General features: G+C 45.7%; 1 protein-coding gene and 1 long non-coding RNA gene across 4 annotated transcripts in view; one reads left to right on the forward strand and one right to left on the reverse strand.

Moving 5' to 3' along the window:
• Nucleotides 1–1,492: 1,492 nt before the first annotated feature.
• LOC135057542 (uncharacterized) lies at nt 1,493–21,837 on the reverse strand. Its single transcript, XR_010244191.1, has 3 exons — nt 21,750–21,837; nt 5,632–5,844; nt 1,493–3,867 (listed from the first exon to the last, which is right to left on the reverse strand). It is a non-coding gene; the product is annotated as an uncharacterized LOC135057542 (long non-coding RNA).
• A 477-nt stretch (nt 21,838–22,314) lies between these two features.
• Nucleotides 22,315–25,199, forward strand: part of ZFP91 (ZFP91 zinc finger protein, atypical E3 ubiquitin ligase) — a 94,292-nt gene continuing 91,407 nt past the window's right edge. The window contains exons 1-2 of one of the 3 annotated variants that reach the window (XM_063958479.1): nt 22,315–22,568; nt 23,026–23,057. In XM_063958479.1, coding sequence (XP_063814549.1) covers nt 22,378–22,568; nt 23,026–23,057 — 223 coding nt within the window. In that variant the 5' untranslated portion in view covers nt 22,315–22,377. Of the gene's footprint in view, nt 22,569–22,795; nt 22,951–23,025; nt 23,058–25,199 lie in introns of those variants that run through there. The other 2 variants (XM_063958478.1, XM_063958480.1) reach the window with 2 other exon arrangements.

A 25,199-nucleotide genomic window follows, 5' to 3' on the forward strand; every position in this document is an offset into this window, starting at 1 on the left:
AGTGCCATTGCCATGTGGTGTCCCACAAGGTTCTATACTATCCCCCATGCTTTTTGCAGTATACATGCTCCCATTGGGTGAAATAATCAGGCGCCATGGCCTGGTCTACCACTGCTATGCAGATGATACACAACTGTACTTGTCCTTTGCTCCGGGCACTGATAACCCAATAGCAACCCTAAATGGCTGTCTAGCTGAACTACTGGAGTGGATGAGCGCCAGTTGGCTGCGACTGAACCCGGATAAAACAGAGGTCCTTATGATACGACCGCAACATCAAAGGACAAGACTGCAGCATAGCCAACCAACTGGACTTACACTCGGGGATTCAGAATTACAGACCAGTGATCGTGTGCGGAATCTTGGCGTTGTCCTGGATGGTGGCTTGACACTTAAACATCAGATATCAGCCACAATCAAATCCTCATTCTTTCACCTGAGGAACATAGCCAGAATCAAGCACTTAATTCCCTCAGATGATATGCCAAAAGTCATACATGCATTTGTATCATCTCGTTTAGACTACTGTGATGCCCTCTACCTTGGTCTACCAGCAAAAGAATTGCAGCGCTTACAGCTGGTGCAAAACACAGCTGCCAGGCTATTAACCAACCAGCACCGTTCTAGCCACATAACACCCATCCTCTACTCCCTTCACTGGCTGCCTGTACGATGGCGAATCATCTTCAAGATTGGCTTACTGAGTTTCAAAGCATTACATGACCAAGGCCCAAGGTACCTGAAACAGCTTCTGACCCCATACTGCCCCACTCGATTACTGCGATCTGTAGATGAAGGACTTTTAGCAGTACCTAGAATCTACCGTAATTCATCTGGGGGTCGAGCTTTTAGTCATGCGGCTCCGACTCTATGGAACTCACTTCCCAGCACAGTGCGAGAAGCCCCAACTATAGAATCCTTCAAAAGCAGACTCAAGACTTTTCTGTTTACTCAAGCATTTCCATAATGTCCCTTTTAGTATCTTCATGCTTCTGTATTTTATGAAAATGTACTTCATTATTTTCTGTACTATATTATGCTATTATCTGTTAAGCGCCTTGGGTCCTATTGGAGAAAGAGCGCTATATAAATAAAATTATTATTATTATTATTATTATTATTAATATTGTAACAATATTCTACCAAACCTGAAATACTTTATTAAAAATATTGCATAACGTTTTTTTAAATAAAAAAAAACTTTGTCAGTCATCTAAATTAAGCACCTATCTTAGCTTATATTGTAATTTATGATATCCGTATTATAACATATACTTACATCCATCATAAAGTGCTTAATGTGTGACATGTGTCTGCACTACCAGCAAAAAATTCAAACACAACCAATATGTGTACAGGAACTAAACATGTCTGTGACACACAAATAACTACTTTGCTAGTGAAAACAAAACCTTTATTGAAGCTTAGAACAGTACCCACAAATGCTAAAGTAAATCATACATGTTTGAAGTTATCAACAATATGGGGTAAATTTACTAAGATTCGTATTTTCCCGTTTGAGGTCAAAGTTCAATCACGAATGACATCGAAAGTGTAAATATGCAACTTTTTGAATTGATTACGACTAATTTACTAAGCTGCCGTATTCTGCATTTTCGGGTTTTCCGATGTCGATGTCATTCTTTTTTTTTGGCAGTGTTTTACGTGAGTGACTTGTAAAACACTGCCGACTTTAATACAATGAATCTCGGCCGGATCTGAGAGATCCGTGCTGGGCTTCATTGTGCAGCTTGTAAAAAAAATAAAAAATGTTTAAATGTAAAAAAAAAATTGCGTGGGGTCCCCCCTCCTAAGGCAAACCAGCCTCGGGCTCTTTGAGCCGATCCTGGTTGCAGAAATATGGGGAAAAAATGGACAGGGGTTCCCCCATATTTAAGCAACCAGCATCGGGCTCTGCGCCTGGTCCTGGTTCCAAAAATACGGGGGACAAAAAGCGTAGGGGTCCCCCGTATTTTTGAAACCAGCACCGGGCTCCACTAGCTGGACAGGTAATGCCACAGCCGGGGGTCACTTTTATACAGTGCCTTGCAGCCGTGGCATCAAATGTCCAACTAGTCACCCCTGGCCGGGGTACCCTGGGGGAGTGGGGACCCCTTCAATCAAGGGGTTCCCCCCCCCCCAGCCACCCAAGGGCCAGGGGTGAAGCCCAAGGCTGTCCCCCCCATCCAATGGGCTGCGGATGGGGGGCTGATAGCCTTTGTGAAAAGTGATTGATATTGTTTTTAGTAGCAGTACTACAAGGCCCAGCAAGCCTCCCCCGCAAGCTGGTACTTGGAGAACCACAAGTACCAGCATGCGGCGGAAAAACGGGCCCGCTGGTACCTGTAGTACTACTACTAAAAAAATACTCCAATAAAGACAACACACACACACCTTGAAAGTATAACTTTAATACATCCATCCACACCTCCATATACACATACTTACCTTATGTTCCCACGCAGGTCGGTCCTCTTCTCCAGTAGAATCCATGGTGTACCTGTAGAAAAAATTATACTCACATAATCCAGTGTTTTCGGCTCCTCGGTAAATCCTTTTGTAATCCACGTACTTGAAAAAATAAAAAAACGGATACCCGACCACGAACTGAAAGGGGACCCATGTTTTCACATGGGCCCCCTTTCCCCGAATGCCAGAAACCCACTCTGACTGATGTCTAAGTGGGTTTCTTCAGCCAATCAGGGAGCGCCACGTTGTGGCACCCTCCTGATCGGCTGTGTGCTCCTGTACTGTATGATAAAAAAGCAGGTCTGTTTTTTTTTAGCACTTTTTCACGATTTGTATTTTATCACGGCAGTGTTTGGCTATTGTCGGCAGTGTTTGTGTTTTGCACTTTTTAGTAAATGACCGATTTCTAGCAAATTGCAGGCGTATTTGACCGATGGTGTATTGATTCGTGATTTTTTCCTAGGACTTCCAAAATATTACGAATGCCCTCATCACTGCCGTGATTTTTGCTTAGTAAATTACCGAGATGACACTTTGAAGAAAAAACGGCATCTCGGTCAAAATCGGGACCTTAGTAAATATACCCCTATGTGTTGATAAATTAATGTATAAATGTAGAAAACAAAATTAAAAAAAACAATAACTTGAAAAATTAACCAGATTGACTTATTTTCTGAACAAAAACATTTTTGGCGGAAGTTTCAGGTGTCATTTTAGTTGTTGCTTTTTGGACGAAGATGATCCCTGTCCAGCAACATTACTTCGGGTTCTCTGGGATCTCCGTACTGGGGAGGTAACTGGGGTGATGCTGGGTGTGGTGGTTGAGGAGCTTGCTGCTTGGGTTTGTTGTTGAATCGATAAAATGTTCTGGCTAAGATTGTTTATACTGCCGGACAGTTGAGTATTGGCATCCGAATTTTGCTCTATTGTTCTAGATAAACTTTGCATTAGAAGCAGATTGTTTTGCATGATGTTGATGAACTGCTGTTGGTGTCTAAGCTGATCATCCATTACTCTGATAATGGCATGGTTGTTTTGCACATTGTCTGCACATATTTGCTCAAGGGTATTAGCAATACAGGTCATTTGGAGGTTCAGTCTGCTGCTATTTCGTGATATGTGTGGGAGGTGATGTGGCAGACTTGCCTGAAATTGGGTTTGTCGTTTGATCTAGTCACCAACGATGGTTTGCTGCTGTGACCACCTGTCCAAGAAATCTGTTTCACGGATTTCCACCTGTGGTGTTTGTGTGGTCAGTTGAGCAGTTGGTGGTGTCTGTGTGGGTGATGACCTCATTTTTGGGCGACATTGGTCGGGTTGGTGAAGAAGGCTGCTGTTGCTGCACAGAATTGTCATCACTCAATGTGTCCTGCTGTGTTTCCTGGGGCATGTCGGATTCTGTATGGGTTGTAATAAAGGTTTGATTAAATTTAGTAATTTAGTAAGTCATTTTAGTCATGTCGGACTTAAAGAAAAACATTCAGCAAACCATGCATGATCTAGGTCATATTGCCTGGGTAAATGATCCATAAATGACCCAAACATAAAATCCAAATTTTTTTTGTTAGATTTTGATTTGACTTTGTCAATAACATGATTACACACTCCTACCAAAAATAACAAATTAAAACATTCGCAAATCACTATGACATTTAAAAACCACAAACCCCCCCCCAAAAAAACAACCAAATAATAAACATTGGAAACACATAACCTGAATGTATGCCTTACAATTGATACTATGTAAGCTACATTTAAGATGGCATGCTAAGCAAACAAAACACAGCAAGATAACAAATAAATTCATATAGCACCTTCTACAACATTGGTGGTCATTCCGAGTTGTTCGCTCGTTGCCGTTTTTTGCAAAAGAGCGATTAGGTGGAAAATGTGCATGCGCATGGTACGCAGCGCGCATGCGTTCAGTAATTTAACACAAAACTTTGGAGATTTGCACAAGCTCGAGCTACGTTTTTTCATCGCTCGAGTGATCGTAGTGTTTTTGACAGGTAGTGGGTGTTTCTGGGCGGAAACTGGACGTTTTCCGGGAGTGTGCTAAAAAACGCAGGCGTGCCAGGTAAAAACGCAGGAGTGGCTGGAGAAACGGGGGAGTGGTTGGCCAAACGCAGGGCGTGTTTGTGACGTCAAACCAGGAACTAAACGGACTGAGGTGATCGCAATCTAGGAGTAAGTCTGGAGCTACTCAGAAACTGCAAGGAATTATTTAGTAGCAGTTCTGCTAATCTTTCGTTCACTATTCTGCTATGCTAAGATACACTCCCAGAGGGCGGCGGCCTAGCATTTACAATGCTGCTAAAAGCAGATAGCGAGCGAACAACTCGGAATGACCACCATTGATGGGTAACCTTTACACTACAGCTGCTGTTGACATACACATCCCAACATAGACTGCGTAAGTTTACAATACTCCAAATGTACAAAATGTCGCAGGACATGTTGGGATGATAAATTCAACAACAGCTGGAGTGGAAAGGTTATCCATTAAGGTTAAATAATATAATACCTGCAATATGCTTGTTTGCTATGGGCAACATCCAACCTCCAAAAATACCACAAATTAATCACATTGGCAACTATGTTGCCATGGATCAATTTGTAAGGAATCAATTCTGCTGAACCTTGCTATGCGGACAGTTCCGCATGCACTTTCATAAAAAATATAAAATATGCACAAATGACTACACGTATCTGTTTAACCAAACCAATTTTATGTGATAAACAATATCCTTTACTTAACACTTCTTTACTTGCCACATTTCTGTGCGACATATTGACAGGGCCGGAATGACACACAGGGTTAGCATGCAAAACACCGGTACACACCACTGCATGAGGGGCCACTACTTCCTCTAGTGAGCGGAATCAAGACTGTGCACTTGTCTTATACATGGAAATTTTAAATCATTACACTGTAGGACTTTATTGGTTTCTGCACGCCTCTGTGTTGTTTTCAAAGAACACCTTGGTTGGCTTTGATCAGGCAAAAGTATGGGTCCATAACAAGAGGTGTCCCCGGTGTGCCCTTCATGTCCCAGTACAACACTGCATGCTGACAGTGTGTCTTTAAATACATTTTGACACAACAAAAATAAATGTGAATCAGTGTATGAGTCTTGATAATGTAATTCTGTGTGTACTTACCAGCAACATGATGAGAGTGTGGCTGAGGTCTTGGAGGAGTCGCCAAAAGCTCTTCTGGAGGCTGTGGGGCCACAAGAGAAAGGCGCCATTGTTGTTGATACGCGGAAACTGTTTGACTTGGTTCACTCCGTCGCCTCTTGTGTGGCATACTTTTGCCTTGGCGAGACACGTGTGTACTTTGAGTTTGTGGAGTTACGTGCAATGTGGCTGGGCCTATGTGGAAAGATTTTGATTAGTGTATATTTTAGTCAAAAAAAGGTTAAGTCGACTTTTAAAAATAATGTTGGGGCCTTCAGGTGCAGCCATGGTTGCTGTTTTTCTTTGACTAACTATACACAAACGACACAAAATACACACAAAAAATTAGTCATTTCATAAAATAATAGCATCATCTGTATAAAAATCATACAGTATTAATTGCAAAAGCATAATTTATAATGTGTGTGGCTATGACATGTTAGTAACGAAAAAAACACAAAATAGTCCAAGGACATTAGGATACAAAGACATTATGATGTAGCATGATATTACTGTTTGTAGTTAAAGAATATCAAACCAACATCATTCTGGATAAAAACATATTTAAAACATCTTGCTTGACAAACATGAATCATGAAAAAACAATACCACAGGAGTGTGGGAAAAAAATGATACTAATTTTACTAAATTCAATACAATATAATCATTACAGTTTAAAAATGGAAAAACATTACAACAACCACAAAAACATGCAGGCAAATATATTACATAATAGTATGGAAAATACCAACAGGTTACACTTCATCTGTTAAGGTAAAAAATAAAACACTCACGAGCCTATTTTGGGCGATCAGAATCACGTACGTTAGTGGCCTGACAACCTCAGCAGGAATCAAACTACGTACAGGCTCCTCCCACTCCCTATAAGTTGCACGAAAGGCAGGTCCACCCCCAGTTTTCCGTGCTGATTTTGCCTCCTTGGACATCTTGGCCTTCACACGGCGTTTAATATCGTAGAAGCGTTTTCTACATGTGTCCTCCGTACGCTTCAACACGCCCTCGCAGTTCACTGCCGCAACCACTTTGGACCACAGTTGAGACTTGCGACGAGATGGGACCTTGGAGGCATGTTGGCCAAACAGCTGCTGGTGATATTGCATGAGCACACGCACCAATGCCATATTTTCAGCATAGCTGAACTTCACATTCCTCCCAGATTTGGTGGTAGTGCGTTGCTGCGGAGCAGAAGCAACATCACTCTCTGAATCACTGGAGGATGAAGCAGCAACCTCACCCTCCATCTCACTCACCTCCTCCCTCTCACTAACCTCCTCAACCTCACTCACCTCCTTCCTCTCACTCACCTCCTCCCTCTCACTCACCACCTCCACCTCACTTACCTCCTCCACCTCACTCACCTAGGACATGGACATATTACAGACGTAAAATAATTACACTGAGAAATAAAAACACAAAACACAAACCTCCACTTCCACTACACACCGAACAACAAACACACACACACACACACACACACACACACACACACACACACAAACAAACAAACAAACACAAGAGACTTCACACAAAAATTACTTACAAAAAACAAACACAAACTGAAAAAATACACCACAACAGTAAACACAAGACTACTTACACACAATACAGCACGCACCAATCGATCCCAAAACTCCAAATACAATCTCCAAAACGCCAACAACACACACCTCTACCTCTCACCTCTCCACTAGCTAAACCCACGAGGTTCGGACGGTTTGGGGCAGTTTTATAGTCCTGGCCACACACACACACACACCTCCTTCAGGAAACAACCAATCACGTTCGAGTAGAAAAAAACGGAAGTTCATATAAAATACATACGTGATTAACTGTAAGCCCGCCACGTAAAAAAAACTTACGAATTCGTAAACAAAGCCCACAAAAATACGAACGCAAATCAACATTGGCCGACATCCTAACCAAAAATTACGAACTACATCAACATCGGAAAACGCGAAAAGTAAAAATACGACCGATTAGTAAATAACAGATTTACGAAACAAAAAGTTGCACAAATACACTTTCGATGTCAGACGTGATTTTTTTTACACACCAAATCACATGAAATACAAATTGTTAGTAAATATACCCCCTGATCCACAAAAAGTCCAGGCTATCACAAATATGTCCAAACCTGCTAATGCTGGTGAAGTCATTTCTTGGGATGACTAACTATTGCTCCCAATTCATTTCAAATTACGATACTCTGACTGCCCTACTTAGGGAACTCACAAAGAAAAATGCTAAATTCATATGGACTTCCTCTCAATCACAAGCATTTGATGACATAAAACGATATCTGCAGGATAGTGTCACAATGTCATATTACAACACTAACTGGAAAACAGAACTTATTGTGGATGCCAGTCCTGTGGGGCTTGGAGCTATCTTGACTCAGGTGAATACACATGGGGATCATCAATTTGTTTCATGTGCAAGTTGCAGTTTGACAGAGGTGGAAAAATGTTACTCTCAACCAGAAAGGGAAGCTCTTGCAGTAGTCTGGGGTTGTGAACGCTATCATCTCTATTTATACGGCATTGACTTTACCATCCAGACTGATCATCAAGCCCTAGTGACACTTTTTAGAAATCCAAAATCCAAACAACCAGCTAGGATACAGCGATGGGGCTTACGTTTGCAGACATACAATTTCTCCATCATTCATAGAGCTGGTGCTGACAATCCCTCAGATTACATGTCCAGACATCCTCCGCCTTCTGACATATTGCAGTCTACTTCAGTGGAGGAGTATGTGAACTTTATTAACATTTCAATTCCTGATTCACTTACTAGTGCCAACATCAAAGAGGCTTCTTCCTCAGATAAAGTTTTGTCAGCAGTAAAACACTGCATTATTTCCAATGATTGGCGACTGGGACAGTTTTTATTTTCTACTGATGAGGAACAAGACTTCCGAATACTTCATAAACATTGTCAAGAATTTACTGTACATGATAATTCCATTATTCTCAGAGGTGACACAATTGTTATTCCAGCTGTTTTGAGAAAGAGGGTAATTAATATTGCCCATGCCAGTCATTTAGGAATCGTAAAGACCAAACAACTTTTACGTGAAAAGGTATGGTTTGCCATTTCAATGTGATGATTTCAGCAAATTCATGAAACATTTTGGAATTCAACATCAAAAAATCACTCCCCTGTGGCCACAGGCTAATGGTCTTGTTGAACGTTTCATGCGTAATCTGGGAAAGCAAATAAAGATTTGTAAAGTATCCCGAATTCCAATTAAACAATCTCTAAATCAATTTCTTAGACAATATCGCTTAGTGCCTCATTCCACAACAAATGTCCCTCCTCAGACAATAATATTTCAAAGAAAAGTAATCAGATCCACTCTTCCAGAAATCCATTTGACTCCTTCATCTAGAGATCATCAGGTTAGACAGAAGGACTCTGCCAATAAACAAAAGGCTAAACAATATGCAGACCAGAAAAGGAGAGCTATTGTTTCGGACTTACAAGAAGGAGATCGTGTTCTGGTGAAACAAAAAGTAATACGTAAGGACATGACTGCTTTTCACCCAAGTCCACTGACTGTAGTGAAAAGGAAAACAGGATTTTAATACCTACCGGTAAATCCTTTTCTCCTAGTCCATAGAGGATGCCGGGGTCCACTTCAGTACCATGGGGTATAGACAGTTCCGCAGGAGCCATGGGCACTTTAAGACTTTTCAAAGGGTGTGAACTGGCTCCTCCCTCTATGCCCCTCCTCCAGACCTCAGTTATAGGAACTGTGCCCAGGGAGACGGACATTTAGAGGAAAGGATTTACTTTTAAACTAATGGTGAGATTCATACCAGCTCACACCTCAACCATGCGCACAACATGGCATTCAACATAACACACGCCAACAGGTATGAATCATTTGCAGCAACATGCTGAAAACAAATGTAACACAACTAGTTAACTATAATGAACAAACTGCAGGTAAAGTACGCACTGGGTCGGGTGCCCAGCATCCTCTACGGACTAGGAGAAAAGGATTTACCGGTAGATATTAAAATCCTGTTTTCTCATACGTCCTAGAGGATGGTGGGGTCAACTTCAGTACCATGGGGTTATACCAAAGCTCCAGTACGGGCGGGAGAGTGTGGATGACCCTGCAGCACCGATTGACGAAACTTGAGGTAATCATCGGCCAAAGTGTCAAACTTATAAAATGTAGAAAATGTGTTTGACCCTGACCAAGTAGCCGCTCGGCAAAGTTGTAAAGCCGAGACGCCCTGAGCAGCCGCCCAGGATGAGCCTACTTTCCTAATAGAATGAGCTTTCACCGTATTTGGTACCGGAAAGCCTGCCGTAAAATGAGCGTGCTGAATCGTACGCCTTATCCAGCATGCAATAGTCTTCTTAGAAGCAGGACACCCAATATTGTTGGGAGCATACAGGACAAACAGAACCTCTGTTTTCCGTATCTGAGCTGTTCTTGCGACATAAATCTTCAAAGCTCTCACCACATCTAGAGACTTTGATTCAGTGAAAGTATCAGTAGCTACTGGCACCACAATAGGTTGGTTTATGTGGAAAGATGAAACCACCTTTGGAAGAAAATGTTGGCGAGTTCTCAACTCCGCCCTATCTTCATGGAAGATCAGGTAAGGGCTCTTGTGAGACAAGGCCAACTCCGACACCCACCTTGCGGATGCAAAGGCCAAAAGCATCACCACTTTCTAAGTGAGAAACTTCAATTCTATCTCCTGCAGAGGTTCAAACCAATCTGATTGAAGGAACTGCAACACCACATTAAGGTCCCATGGTGCCACTGGAGGCATAAATGGAGGCTGGATGTGCAGAACCCCTTTCACGAACATCTGAACTTCTGGAAAGGAGGCCAATTGTTTTTGAAAGAAAACTGATAAGGCCGAAATCTGGACCTTGATTGACCCCAATCTAAGGCCCGCATCCACACCAGCCTGCAGAAAATGGAGAAAACGTCCCAACTAAAACTCTTCCGTAGGAGCCTTCTTGGAGTCACACCAAGACACATATTTTCTCCAAATACGGTGGTAATGTTTAGACGTTACTCCTTTCCTGGCCTGAATAAGAGTGGGGATGACTTCCTTGGGAATACCCTTTCGGGCTAGGATCCAGCGCTCAACAGCCATGCCGTCAAACGTAGCCGCAGTAAGTCTTGATGCACACACGGCCCCTGCTGTAGTAGGTTCTCTCGAAGAAGGGGCCGAGGATCTTCTATGAGCAACTCCTGAAGATCTGGATACCAAGCCCTCCTTGGCCAGTCTGGGGCAATGAAGATTGCTCGAACTCTAGTTCTTCTTATTATTTTGAGAACTTTTGGAATCAGTGGAAGTGGAGGGAAAACATATACCGACCGAAACATCCACTGGGTCACCAGTGCATCCACTGCTATTGCTTGAGGGTCTCTCGACCTGGAACAATATCTCTGAATCTTCTTGTTTAGACGAGATGCCATCATGTCTACTTGAGGAACTCCCCAAAGACTTGCCACCTCTGCGAAGACTTCTTGGTGAATACCCTTGGTGCCGTGGAGAGACCGAGCGGCAACGTCTGGAACTGGTAATGGCAATTCTGTACTGCGAATCTCAGATAAGCTTGGTGAGGAGGATAAATGGGAACATGCAAGTAAGCATCCTTTATGTCTACTGACACCATGAAGTCCCCCTCCTCCAGACTGGAAATCACTGCCCTCAGGGATTCCATCTTGAACTTGAACCATCTCAGATAGAGATTCAGATTTTTCAGGTTTAAAATCGGTCTGACCGAGCCGTCCGGCTTCGGAACTACGAAGAGGCTTGAATAAAAACCTTCTCCTTGTTGTGACAAGGGTACCAGGACAATGACCTAATCCTGACATAATTTTTGAATTGCCGTTGTTACTGCCTCTCTTTCTGGAAGAGAAGCTGGCAAGGTCGATTTGAAAAATCGGCATGGGGGGACGTCTTGAAACTCTGGTTTGTACCCATGGGACACTATTTGTAAGACCCATGGGTCCAGGCCAGATTGAATCCAGATCTGACTGAAAAGCTTCAGACGTGCTCCCACCCGAGCGGACTCCCGCAAGGCAGCCCCAGTGTCATGCTGCAGATTTGGCCGGAGCAGGGGTTGACTTCTGCTCCTGGAGACGCTGCGGATTTCTTTCCTCTTCCCCTCCCTCTACCTGCAAAGAAGGGGGAACCTTTGGACTTTTTGTATTTGTTGGTCCGAAAGGACTGCATGTGAGAGTGATGTGTCTTTTTCGCCGGTGCAGGAGCATAAGGCAAGAATGTCGACTTACCTGCGGTAGCCTCCGAGACTAACGCATCCAGCCCATCACCAAATAAGGCCTCACCTTTATATGGGAGAGCCTCCATATTTCTTTTAGAATCTGCATCAGCATTCCACTGGCGAATCCACAACGCCCTCCGAGCCGATACTGCCATGGTAGCGGCTGTTGAACCCAAGAGTCCAATATCCTTCATAGCTTCCAGCATGTATGCGGCAGCGTCATTTGATATTACCTAACGTTAGGAGTAACTCGTCTCTATCAATCGTGTCAATTTCCAATGACAAGTTATCAGACCATTTTTCAATAGCACGACTCACCCACGCGCAAGCAAAGGTGGGTCTGAGCAGCGTACCATTGGCCACAAAAATAGATTTTAGCGTGGTCCCCATTTTGCGGTCTGTCAGCTACTTTAGTGAAGCTGTCCCAGATGCAGGGAGAATCACCTTTTTTGTTAACCTTGACAGTGCACTGTCTAACACCGGGGATGACTTCCATCTTTCTCTAACGTCCTAGTGGATGCTGGGAACTCCGTAAGGACCATGGGGAATAGCGGGCTCCGAAGGAGGCTGGGCACTCTAGAAAGATCTTAGACTACCTGGTGTGCACTGGCTCCTCCCACTATGACCCTCCTCCAAGCCCCAGTTAGATTTCGTGCCCGGCCGAGGTTGGATGCACACTAGGGGCTCTCCTGAGCTCTTAGAAAGTTATAGTCTTAGAATTTGTTTTTTTCAGTGAGACCTGCTGGCAAGAGGCTCACTGCAGCGAGGGACTAAGGGGAGAAGAAGCGAACTCGCCTGCTTGCAGCCGGATTGGGCTTCTTAGGCTACTGGACACCATTAGCTCCAGAGGGATCGACCGCAGGCCCAGCCTTGATGTTCGGTCCCGGAGCCGCGCCGCCGTCCCCCTTACAGAGCCAGAAGCAGGAAGATGGTCCGGAAAATCGGCGGCATGAAGACATCCTGTCTTCACCAAGGTAGCGCACAGCACTGCAGCTGTGCGCCATTGCTCCTCATACACACTTCACACTCCGGTCACTGAGGGTGCAGGGCGCTGGGGGGGGCGCCCTGAGGCAGCAATAAAAACACCTTGGCTGGCTAAAATACCTCAATATATAGCCCCTGGGGCTATATATGAGGTAAATACCCCTGCCAGAATCCCAAAAAAAGCGGGAGAATAGGCCGCGAAAAAGGGGCGGAGCCTATCTCCTCAGCACACTGGCGCCATTTTTCCCTCACAGCTCGGCTGGATGGAAGCTCCCTGGCTCTTCCCTGCATTTCTACAGTACAGTAAGAGGGAAAAGAGAGGGGGGGCACTAAATTGGCACTGTATACAGTATAAGCAGCTATTAGGGACATAACTCAGTTAGTCCCTGTATATATATAGCGCTCTGGTGTGTGCTGGCATACTCTTACTCTGTCCCCCCAAAGGGCTTTTGTGGGTCCTGTCCTCTATTTGAGCATTCCCTGTGTGTGTGGAGTGTGTCGGTACGGCTGTGTCGACATGTTTGAGGAGGATAATGATGTGGAGGGGGACCAGATGCCTTTAGCAGAGATGTCACCCCCTGCGGGGCAGACACCTGAGTGGATGGTATTATGGCAAGAAATGAGTGCACGTATAGACTCCTTACATAGAAAATTTGACGACATGCCGACTGTGGGACAGCCGAGTCTTCAGCTCGTGCCTGTCCAAGGGTCTCAAAAGTCATCAGGGGCTCTAAAACGCCCGTTATCTCAGGTGGCACAAGTAGATGTCGACACGGATACTGACGCCAGTGTCGACGACGATGAGTCAAATTTAATGCCCGTTAAGGCCATTCGCTGCATGATTGAGGCAATGAAAGAGGTGTTAAATATTTCTGATTTACATCCAGGTACCACAAAAAAGGGTATTATGTTTGGGGAGAAAAAACTACCTGTAGTTTTTCCCCCGTCAGATGAATTAAATGAAGTGTGTGAAGAAGCGTGGGCTTCCCCTGATAAGAAATTGGTGATTCCTAAGAAATTACTAATGGCGTTCCCTTTCCCGCCAGAGGATAGGTTACGTTGGGAAACACCCCCGAGGGTGGATAAAGCGCTCACACGTTTGTCAAAAAAGGTGGCACTACCGTCCCAGGATACGGCCGCCCTTAAGGAACCTGCTGATAGAAGGCAGGAGGCGATCCTGAAGTCTGTATATACACACTCAGGCATTATACTCAGACCAGCAATTGCGTCAGCTTGGATGTGCAGTGCTGCCGCTGCATGGTCAGATAACCTGTCAGAAAATATTGACACACTAGACAGAGACACGATCCTGTTAACAATTGACCATATAAAAGACTCAGTCTTATACATGAGAGATGCACAGAGGGAAATCTGCCGGCTGGCATCTAAAGTAAGTGCACTATCTATCTCTGCTAGGAGATGCTTATGGACTCGCCAGTGGACTGGAGATGCAGATTCCAAAAGGCACATGGAAGTTTTGCCTTATAAAGGGGAGGAATTATTTGGGGATGGTCTCTCCGACCTAGTTTCCACAGCAACGTCTGGGAAGTCAGCATTTTTACCCCATGTCCCCTCACAGCCTAAGAAGGCGCCATTTTATCAGGTTCAGTCCTTTCGATCCCAGAAAAACAAGCGGGGAAAAGGAGGGTCTTTTCTGTCAAGAGGCAGAGGCAGGGGAAAAAGGCTGCAGCAAACAGCAGGTTCCCAGGAACAAAAGTCCTCCCCCGCTTCCTCTTCCAAGTCCGCCGCATGACGGTGGGGCTTCACAAGCGGAGCCAGGTACGGTGGGGGCCCGCCTCAGGAATTTCAGCGATCAGTGGGTCCGCTCACAGGTGGATCCCTGGATCCTTCAAATAGTATCTCAGGGATACAGGCTGGAATTCGAGGCGACTCCACCCCGCCGTTTCCTAAAATCCGCCTTGCCGATTGCTCCCTCAGACAGGGAGGCAGTGCTAGCGGCAATTCACAAGCTGTATTCCCAGCAGGTGATAATCAAGGTACCCCTACTTCAACAAGGCCGGGGTTACTATTCCACACTATTTGTGGTACCGAAACCGGACGGTTCGGTGAGACCCATTCTAAATTTGAAGTCCTTGAACACATACATAAAAAAATTCAAGTTCAAGATGGAATCGCTCAGGGCGGTTATTGCAAGCCTGGACGAGGGGGATTACATGGTATCCCTGGACATCAAGGATGCTTACCTGCATGTCCCCATTTACAATTCTCACCAGGAGTACCTCAGATTTGTGGTACAGGATTGCCATTACCAATTCCAGACGCTGCCGTTTGGACTCTCCACGGCACCGAGGGTATTTACCAAGGTTATGGCGGAAATGATGATACTCCTTCGAAAAAAGGGAGTTTTAATTATCCCATACTTGGACGATCTCCTAATAAAGGCACGATCCAAGGAACAGTTGTTAGTGGGAGTAGCACTATCTCAGGAAGTGCTGAGCCAGCACGGTTGGATTCTGAATATCCCAAAGTCACAGCTGGTCCCCACGACACGTCTAATGTTCCTGGGAATGATTCTGGACACGGCCCAGAAAAAAGTGTTTCTCCCGGAGGAGAAAGCCAGGGAGTTGTCTTCTCTAGTCAGAGACCTCCTAAAACCAAAACAGGTATCGGTGCATCACTGCACGCGGGTCCTGGGAAAGATGGTAGCTTCTTACGAAGCAATTCCATTCGGCAGGTTCCATGCCAGAATCTTTCAGTGGAACCTGCTGGACAAGTGGTCCGGATCGCATCTTCAGATGCATCGTTTAATAACCCTGTCTCCACGAACCAGGGTGTCTCTTCTGTGGTGGCTGAACAGTGCTCATCTTCTGGAGGGCCGCAGATTCGGCATACAGGACTGGGTCCTGGTGACCACGGATGCCAGCCTACGAGGCTGGGGGGCAGTCACAAAGGGAAGAAATTTCCAGGGACTATGGTCAAGTCAGGAGACTGCCCTTCACATAAATATTCTGGAACTAAGGGCCATTTACAATGCCCTAAGTCAAGCAAAATCCCTGCTCCTACACCAGCCGGTGCTGATCCAGTCAGACAACATCACGGCAGTCGCCCATGTGAATCGACAGGGCGGCACAAGAAGCAGGACGGCGATGGCAGAAGCCACAAAAATTCTCCGATGGGCGGAGAATCATGTACTAGCACTGTCAGCAGTGTTCATCCCGGGAGTGGACAACTGGGAAGCAGACTTTCTCAGCAGGCACGACCTCCACCCGGGAGAGTGGGGACTTCATCCAGAAGTCTTCCAAATGATTGTAAATCAATGGGGTCGTCCACAGGTGGACATGATGGCGTCCCGCATAAACAAAAAACTAGAGAAGTATTGCGCCAGGTCAAGAGACCCTCAGGCGATAGCGGTGGACGCCCTAGTGACACCGTGGGTGTACCGGTCAGTGTATGTGTTCCCTCCTCTACCTCTCATACCAAAGGTACTGAGAATAATAAGAAAGCGAGGAGTAAACACGATTCTCGTGGTTCCGGATTGGCCAAGAAGAGCGTGGTACCCGGAACTTCAAGAGATGATCTCAGAGGACCCTTGGTCCCTGCCGCTCAGACAGGACCTGCTACAGCAGGGCCCCTGTCTGTTCCAAGACTTACCGCGGCTGCGTTTGACGGCATGGCGGTTGAACGCCGGATCCTGAAGGAAAAGGGCATTCCGGAGGAAGTCATTCCTACGCTTATTAAAGCCAGGAAAGATGTTACGGCAAAACATTATCACCGCATATGGCGGAAATATGTTGCATGGTGCGAGGCCAAAAAGGCCCCAACAGAGAAATTTCAACTGGGTCGATTTCTGCATTTCCTGCAAGCAGGAGTGAATATGGGCCTAAAACTAGGCTCCATTAAAGTACAGATCTCGGCTCTGTCGATTTTCTTTCAAAAGGAACTAGCTTCAGTACCTGAAGTTCAGACATTTGTGAAGGGAGTGCTGCATATTCAGCCCCCATTTGTGCCTCCTGTGGCACCGTGGGATCTCAACGTGATGTTGAATTTCTTGAAATCACATTGGTTTGAGCCACTAAAAACCGTGGATCTGAAATATCTCACGTGGAAAGTGGTCATGTTATTGGCCCTGGCATCAGCCAGGCGAGTGTCAGAATTGGCGGCTTTATCATGTAAAAGCCCTTATCTGATTTTTCATATGGATAGGGCAGAATTGAGGACTCGTCCCCAGTTTCTCCCTAAGGTGGTGTCAGCGTTTCACCTGAACCAGCCTATTGTGGTGCCTGCGGCTACTAAGGATTTGGAGGACTCCAAGTTGCTAGATGTTGTCAGGGCCCTGAAAATATATGTTTCCAGGACGGCTGGAGTCAGAAAATCTGACTCGCTGTTTATCCTATATGCACCCAACAAGCTGGGTGCTCCTGCTTCTAAGCAGACTATTGCTCGTTGGATTTGTAGTACAATTCAGCTTGCGCATACTGTGGCAGGCCTGCCACAGCCTAAATCTGTCAATGCCCATTCCACAAGGAAGGTGGGCTCATCTTGGGCGGCTGCCCGAGGGGTCTCGGCTTTACAACTTTGCCGAGCAGCTACTTGGTCAGGGGCAAACACGTTTGCAAAATTCTATAAATTTGATACCCTGGCTGAGGAGGACCTGGAGTTCTCTCATTCGGTGCTGCAGAGTCATCCGCACTCTCCCGCCCGTTTGGGAGCTTTGGTATAATCCCCATGGTCCTTACGGAGTTCCCAGCATCCACTAGGACGTTAGAGAAAATAAGAATTTACTCACCGGTAATTCTGTTTCTCGTAGTCCGTAGTGGATGCTGGGCGCCCATCCCAAGTGCGGTCTATCTGCAATACTTGTACATAGTTATTGTTAACTAAATCGGGTTATTGTTGAGCCATCTGTTGAGAGGCTCTATCGTTTCATACTGTTAACTGTGTTTCATATCACGAGTTGTTCGGTGTGATTGGTGTGGCTGGTATGAGTCTTACCCGGGATTCAAAATCCTTCCTTATTGTGTACGCTCGTCCGGGCACAGTACCTAACTGAGGCTTGGAGGAGGGTCATAGTGGGAGGAGCCAGTGCACACCAGGTAGTCTAAGATCTTTCTAGAGTGCCCAGCCTCCTTCGGAGCCCGCTATTCCCCATGGTCCTTACGGAGTTCCCAGCATCCACTACGGACTACGAGAAACAGAATTACCGGTGAGTAAATTCTTATTTTTCCTGTCCTCTAAAGGAAAAGGATAAGCAATCTGAAGCCTTTTGGGAATATGAAATTTCTTTTCAGGATTCACCCACACTCCCTCAAAAAGAGTATTTAGCTCGTGGGAAGGAGGGAAAGTTAGCTTACATTTCTTTTCCTTATAGAAATAAGCCTTCTCCTGAGGTACAGTAGGGGCTTCCGTAACTTCTAAGAGCTCATTTATAGCAACAATCATATATTGTATGTTTTTTGCCAATTTATGATCTATCTCCCTGGAATCACTATCGTCAACACAAGAATCAGAGTCCGTGTCGGTATCAGTATGTACAATGTTTGCAAATGGTCTCTAATGTGACCCAGAGGAGTCACCTGCGGATGAGACAGCAGAACCCTGAAAAATCACATCTTCAACTGATTTTCTCCATCTTTCTGCATGAGACTCAGACTTATCTAATCTCCTACTGATATGATTCACACTATCACGTATTTCTTTCACCCATTCAGGCTCGTGGTGTGTCGGCAGCGCCACCACATTACAACTCTGTGTCCCTAAAATGGCTCCCCCGGGGGAAGAACTCCCTGCCTCAGACATGTCACACACATGCACAAACACACCACAGACACTCTGGGACTTATAGGGGACAGACCCACAGTAAAATCTGTCAAAAGGACACAGATAAGAGCAGCCAGTTCACAAACCCAGCGCCAGTAACACAATGCCTGTGAAACATAAAAGACCCACTGACATACAGCGCTTTTTATAATGTAAATATACAATGTAAAGCACCAATTCACTGTGCCCCCCCCCCCCCTGTTTTGCACCCTGATACTTGTATTCAGTAGTAGAGGAGGACCAGCGTTGTCTTTGCAGCCTGAGGAGAGCAAATGGCGCTGAGCAGTGTGCTGGCTGACTGAGGATGAAGCTCCGCCCCCGCAATGGCGAGTTTCTCCTCAGAGATTCTGACAATATTATTTATACTGGCGGGGGTAGGGCTGTGCCTCAGCATCTTATGCCCCTTTTCTACCAGTTTTATAAGGTATTATGCTGCCCAGGGCGCCCCCCCAGCGCCCTGCAGTTCCTGTGTATGTGTGGGCAGTAATGGCGCGCTGTGCTCCCGCCAGCCACGAGGTACCTTTAGCCGTCACCTTGATTGAAGATCTCTCTTCTAACACTCACCTGTCTTCTGACTTCTGGCTCTGCAAGGGGGGTGACGGCGTGCTGTGGGAGTGAGCATCTAGGCACAGCTAGTGTTCAGTTCCCTTCAGGAGCTAATGGTGTCGTGTCAGCCAGAAGCAGAGCCATGAAATTCTTTAGGAAGTTGGTTCCGACTTCTGCCCCCTCAGTCCCACGAAGCAGGGAGACTGTTGCCAGCAGTCCTCCCTGAAAATAAAAAACCTAACATAAGTCTTTTCAGAGAAACTCAGTAGAGCTCCCCTGGAGTGCATGTAGTCTGCCTGGGCACATTTCTAAAACTGAGGTCTGGAGGAGGGACATAGCGGAAGGAGCCAGTTCACACCCTTGAAAAGTCTTAACGTGCCCATGGCTCCTGCGGAACCGTCTATACCCCATGGTACTGAAGTGGACCCCAGCATCCTCTAGGACGTATGAGAAATACACCTTTAACAGCCATTTTTTATATGAAAATTATTTCAAACTTACCAGCATAGCAACCCAGTGGCGGTTTTAGGGGCAGGCTAGCAGAGCATTTGCCCAGGGCACTGTGGTCTGAGGGCACAGCCACAGTCTCCTCCCTCCAGCGCCATCTAATTTGACAGTGGTCACTTGCCCCCACCACCGCTAAATGCTACTGACTTCCGGTGGTATTCTGAGGTATTGGCCGGAAGCAGCAGAAGCATGATACAGGGACCCAGAGCAGGTTAACTACTGCCGCGGGTTAACTACTGCCGCAGGGGCTCTGCTCTACTGTGGTGTAATGTGTATAAAAGGATAAATGTGTATAAGGGGCTCTGTCTGGCATAATGCTTATAAGGGGCTCTGCCTGGCGAGTCGAGCTCTGTCTGGCGTAACGTGTAAAAGGGGCCCTACCTGACGTAACGTGTGTAAGGGGCTCTATCTGGCATAACGTGTATAAGGGGCTCTACCTGGCGCAATGTGTATTAAAGGGGATCTGCTTGATATAACACGTATAAGGAGCTCTATCTGGCTTAATGTGTATAAAAGGGGCTCTACCTGGTGTATCATGTATGAGGGGCTCAACCTGGTGCAAGGTGTATAAGGGGCTCTGCTCTACTGTGGTGTAATGTAAGGGGCTGTAACATGGCATAATGTTTATAAGGGGTACTATTGTGTAGTGTAATGTGACTGACATGAACACTTGGGGGTCTATTCATGAAGCAGTGAAAAGTGTGGAGAAGTGAGCCAGTGGGGAAGTTGCCCTTGGCAACCAATCAGCATTGTTAACTTGCCAACTTTAAAATTGTACAGAGCAGCTGATTGGTTGCCATGGGCAACTTCTCCACTGGTTCACTTCTCCACTCTTTTCAATGCTTCATGAATAGACCCCTTGGAGAGTGATAAAGTTGAGAGAGATAAAGCACCAGCCAATCTGTTCCTAACTGACATGTTACAGGCTGTGTTTAAAAAATGGCAGGAGCAGGTTGGTTGATACTTCATCTCTCTCCATTTTATAATTTTCCAAGTGTTGATGAATGTGCCCCAGGCTGGTGAGTTCTGCATTGGCAGCGGAAAAGTAAATATAGTCAGGGAGTGTAAGGTGAACATTGTGGGCTACTGTGTACCACACAGCCTGCACTCATTATAGATACGCCACTGCACAAAACATTCTGATAGAGGTGCCAGACATTCTTATAGAGGACAGCTCCCTCATATTGTGACTAGCCTGTTTATAAAGGAAAGTTAGAGTGTGGAAGGAGCAGGTTTCTCGAACAACATAATACTGGGGTATTCAATTAGCCATGCCGAGGGAATCCATGCGAGTCCCCACAGTCAGACTGAACCTCGCGTAAGTCTGAGGAAAAAAGACATAATCGAGTTTACGCGTGGGAAAGGAACCCATTGATTCTGCATTTACACAGAATCAGTGGGTTACTGCGCATAAAACCAAATCTCTAGGCACGGAAAAAAAGGCTAATTTATTGAATAGCCTTTCCGCTCGTCATGGGGATTTTTGCCAGCAATTAGTCGCGGGGTAAACCCATCAGTTAATTGAATACCCCCCTTAGAGTTACGGGGATAATGCCAGGAGAGGAGGACATATGTAAAGAGCATATAACTATATATTTTGATCTGATAAGTGCAAATAATGTATCTCAGGTAACTGAGCCGCCTAGATTTCCAAATTGTTTTCCTTTTGCGGTTAGCCGGGCAAAATATTTAATTTATGAGTAGGGTGTTTGATTTTTGGGGGGAAAACATCAATTAAATAAATCAACCCAGAGAGTTAGTAATTAGAATGTTGTAACGAACAAGTATATGTTTTGTAGTTTGCTGTCATTTGTAGCAATTACTGTAATTAGTGATCCCACTAATCTCTACTTTGATAAACTCCTAATAGACTCAGCTATTTTTTAACAGGACTTCTGTGTAGAAAAAAACATGCATCATGCAACTCAGAGGCTAGTTACATATATGCAAGTATGAAATATATCACACTGCAAATAGTGATGAGAGCTTGCAGTTACCGAGCACTGACACAATGAACCATCTGCTGTTGTCACACAGCTGCTAGAAGCCAGAGAGCAGCAGTCATCATCATCCTGGACTGTACTGTGTCCATATTGAAGGAGGACTATGTGACATTAATCACCCTTGGCATTCTCTTTTAAGGATACTTTATAATGTACTGTATAAATATGCATTCCCACCACGCACGTTCTAACTGAGAAGGGCAATATAAAATAAGTATTTTCATACTTGTGTGTTTATTGCTTAAAAGCAATAAAGTTGTTCAAGAAAAAAAAGACGCATGAAACTACATTTCCCAGAAGGCAAGGGTGAGCAAGTGGCGCCACAGAGCTTGCGCGGCTTGCTGACCAGCCCCCTATCTCTGTACTACCCTACCTGCAGCTAGAGGCAGCGGTCAGGGGGCCGAGCCCCGAGTAAGCTTCTGACCGATTCAGCTAAAGCGCATGCGCACTACGTCTTGGAAAAGAATGGCCCTTCACCTAACGCATGCGCAGTCGCGCACGGGTGGCGCGCACTGGTGGGAGGGGGGGGTGCACGTCAGGTGACGTAAGAGCGCTGACCCGGAGGGGGAGCTCCGCGCCTGCGCATTGCCGAATAGACAGAGCGGACTGTGCTGACGGACGGATGCCGGGAGGGCCGGAGCCGCGCGGCCGCCCGAAGCGGGCAGCGGGGGCCGACGGGGCGGCAGGGGAGGAAGAAGCAGTGACCGGGGGCTCCTCCCGCAGGAGGAAAGCGGAGTGTCCGCGGAGGAGGAGAAGCCGCCGGGAAATGCCTGGGGAGGAGGAGGAGGAGCTAGGCCTTGGGGGCCGGCACAGGTCCGTCACGACAGGGGGCGTGGCAGTGTAGGAGGGGGCGGTTCGATGTGCGGACTCTGCTCAGCCAGTAGGGGAGGTGGGGGCGTGGCACTAACTGTGCGGCTGCAAGTGGGAAGAAAAGTTGGAGTAGGCGTGGTCTTGATGTGTTTTGCATAATTGGGCGGGGCTGTGTGGCTCATTAAACCTGTGGGAGTGGCCATATATATGTTCAAATACAACATGTGCTAGGTGTGGCCTTCCTCACCCAGCTGGTGAGGACTGAGGGGGGTGTATTTATTTGGGCTGTGCCTGATGCCTGGTACCTCAGGTGCTCCTTCTAGGAGGAGCTTGGTAACTTCCCTGTCATTTGCATGGAGTTCTTTGTGCTTGCACAGAGCAGGAGGTGGGTAGCTCTGAAGCCAGGTGTGGCAAAAGCATCTTTGTATATTAATTAATGCAATTAATTTGTTATTTGCAGCTACCTGGAGGAAGACATGCTAGCTAATAAAGGTGGGTGTGATTATTTGTAATACCTGTTCTTGTTACACCAAAATATGATGGACCAGGGTGACATTATGTATCGGCCTCTTAGATTGAGTGTTTTATGTCATATGTGAGTGCCATGACACCTGTCAGTGTGCTTTGCAACATGTCAGCGCTTTATGAATAGTAGGTAATAATATGTAAAATGTTATGGTCATGACCAAAGAGATTACAATTCCCTGTTTCCATTTGCGCAGTAGTGGGCTGAGTAAAACAGCAGAGCTATGGATATGCATGCTGCATGCCCTCAGCTATTACTATGCCACAAACAGCTAAACTAACTGTGCCCACATCTTTCTGTGCGTTTCGCAGGACCACATAGTGAAATGGCAGGGGTATTTCCAAGTGATCTCTTGTCAGAGCTGACGAGATCACTTGGAGGAAGTAAATAAATAAATCGGCTTAAGCCACCATGTGGCAGCTGTGTACTCGGCTGCTAAAATAAAGATATTTGTATCGTAATGACAAGTAAAAGGTGTGGAACTGGGAATACTGATCCAATTACGGTATACCATGCAGGCATTCAAACTGAAGGACCGTGACTGCGCACATATCGCCCATTTACGGTAGTCTCATGGGGTGTGAGGCAAACTTTGCAATGTTGTCAGGGTGCAATGTGCCGCTTCTGGAATTGCTCACCCCCCGCCACCCCGTGCTTGTTATGCCACAGCATCTCCACTATTCTTTTCCTGCTGAGTAAAATTTGTTGTCTTTGAGCGGTGGTACTTGAGATGAGATAAGGTGACTTGAAATCATCCAAATTAAATACCTAAAGAAAACAAGAATTTACATCCTTCAGTAAAATAGGCTGAGGTACTAGTGATCACAGTTTTCCTGTATATATTTCTGTACTAGGTCTCTGCATTTCAATTCTCCCCAAGTGGGCTTAAATTTACTAAGATGGGAGTTTTTTAGAACTGGTGATGTTGCCTATAGTAACCAATCAGATTCTACTTAACATTTATCTAGCTGCTTCTGGAAGGTAATAGATAAAATCTGATTGGTTGCTATCTATTATCTTTTAGAAGCAGCTAAATAAATGTTAAGTAGAATCTGATTGGTTGCTATGGACAACATCACCAGTTCTAAAAAAAAAAACTCCCATCTTAGTAAATTTACCCCGTAGTGTCCATGCATCCTATCTTCTGTTAATTTTAGATGTGTTCTGAGGCGCTGAATCAGAGGTGGACTCTGGTAACACAGTTGCTGTGTTCTTGTGCGTAGCTGCTGTGCAGAATTATGCAAAACCCACAGGAGGCGTCTTAAGTAAACAGATGGCCACTGCCGGCTTCTGTGATCCGCTGCCCCATCCGAATGTGCAGCATCAGATCATCTGTGTGACCATTAGACATCTGATACTGCTTTTGAACTTGGGTCCGACCCGCCTCAGACCCTTTCACATTGCAGTTTCAACTCTGGTTATTCCCAGGTTGGTGCCGTTCACACTGAAACCGGGTCACCTATGTTAAACACTGTGGTGTGATTTAAAATGGACTTTTCTGGCTCACATTGATGAGGTTTCACAGGAAATAAAAGGAGGGGCTGGCTGGGACTGCTCTGACGTGACACACAAACAGCTAATCAGCACCTTTTTCTGAGACCCGGGTTGAATATCCCGGGCCAGAGGCTTTCGCACTGCACCGTGATGCGGGTCCGACCCGTGTTTAACCCTTTATTTAACCCGGGTTGAAATGCTGGGTGGGTTGATCCAGGTTATTCACTTTGGCTCTTTCACACTGCATCTCGACCCAGCAAACACCGAGGAATAACCCGGGTTATTTTGGCAACGTGAAAGGGGTATGAGTGACTTTGGTCACTCAGGATGTCTGGCAAAACCACGCTGCATCCGAGATAGTAGTCACTGGCATTGGCAAGCCCAGAAAATGTTCTTGTCAATTATGCTGCTGCCTAGAAGGGGCACTGCAAGCTACATTACAAAACATTGATATTTAGCGTAAACATCCATATAGCGTCTACCTTTTGAATCAGCCTCTTTAGCAAACTATGTACTATCAAATGTTAAGTTATTACGAAACTAATACATTTCATGTTCGTAGTACCGAGCAGTATTTCATTTTTAAGAACAAAATGTAAGATATTTTGTGGAAG

This window comes from Pseudophryne corroboree, chromosome 3, assembly GCF_028390025.1.
Source record: "Pseudophryne corroboree isolate aPseCor3 chromosome 3, aPseCor3.hap2, whole genome shotgun sequence".
Lineage (NCBI taxonomy): Eukaryota > Metazoa > Chordata > Amphibia > Anura > Myobatrachidae > Pseudophryne > Pseudophryne corroboree.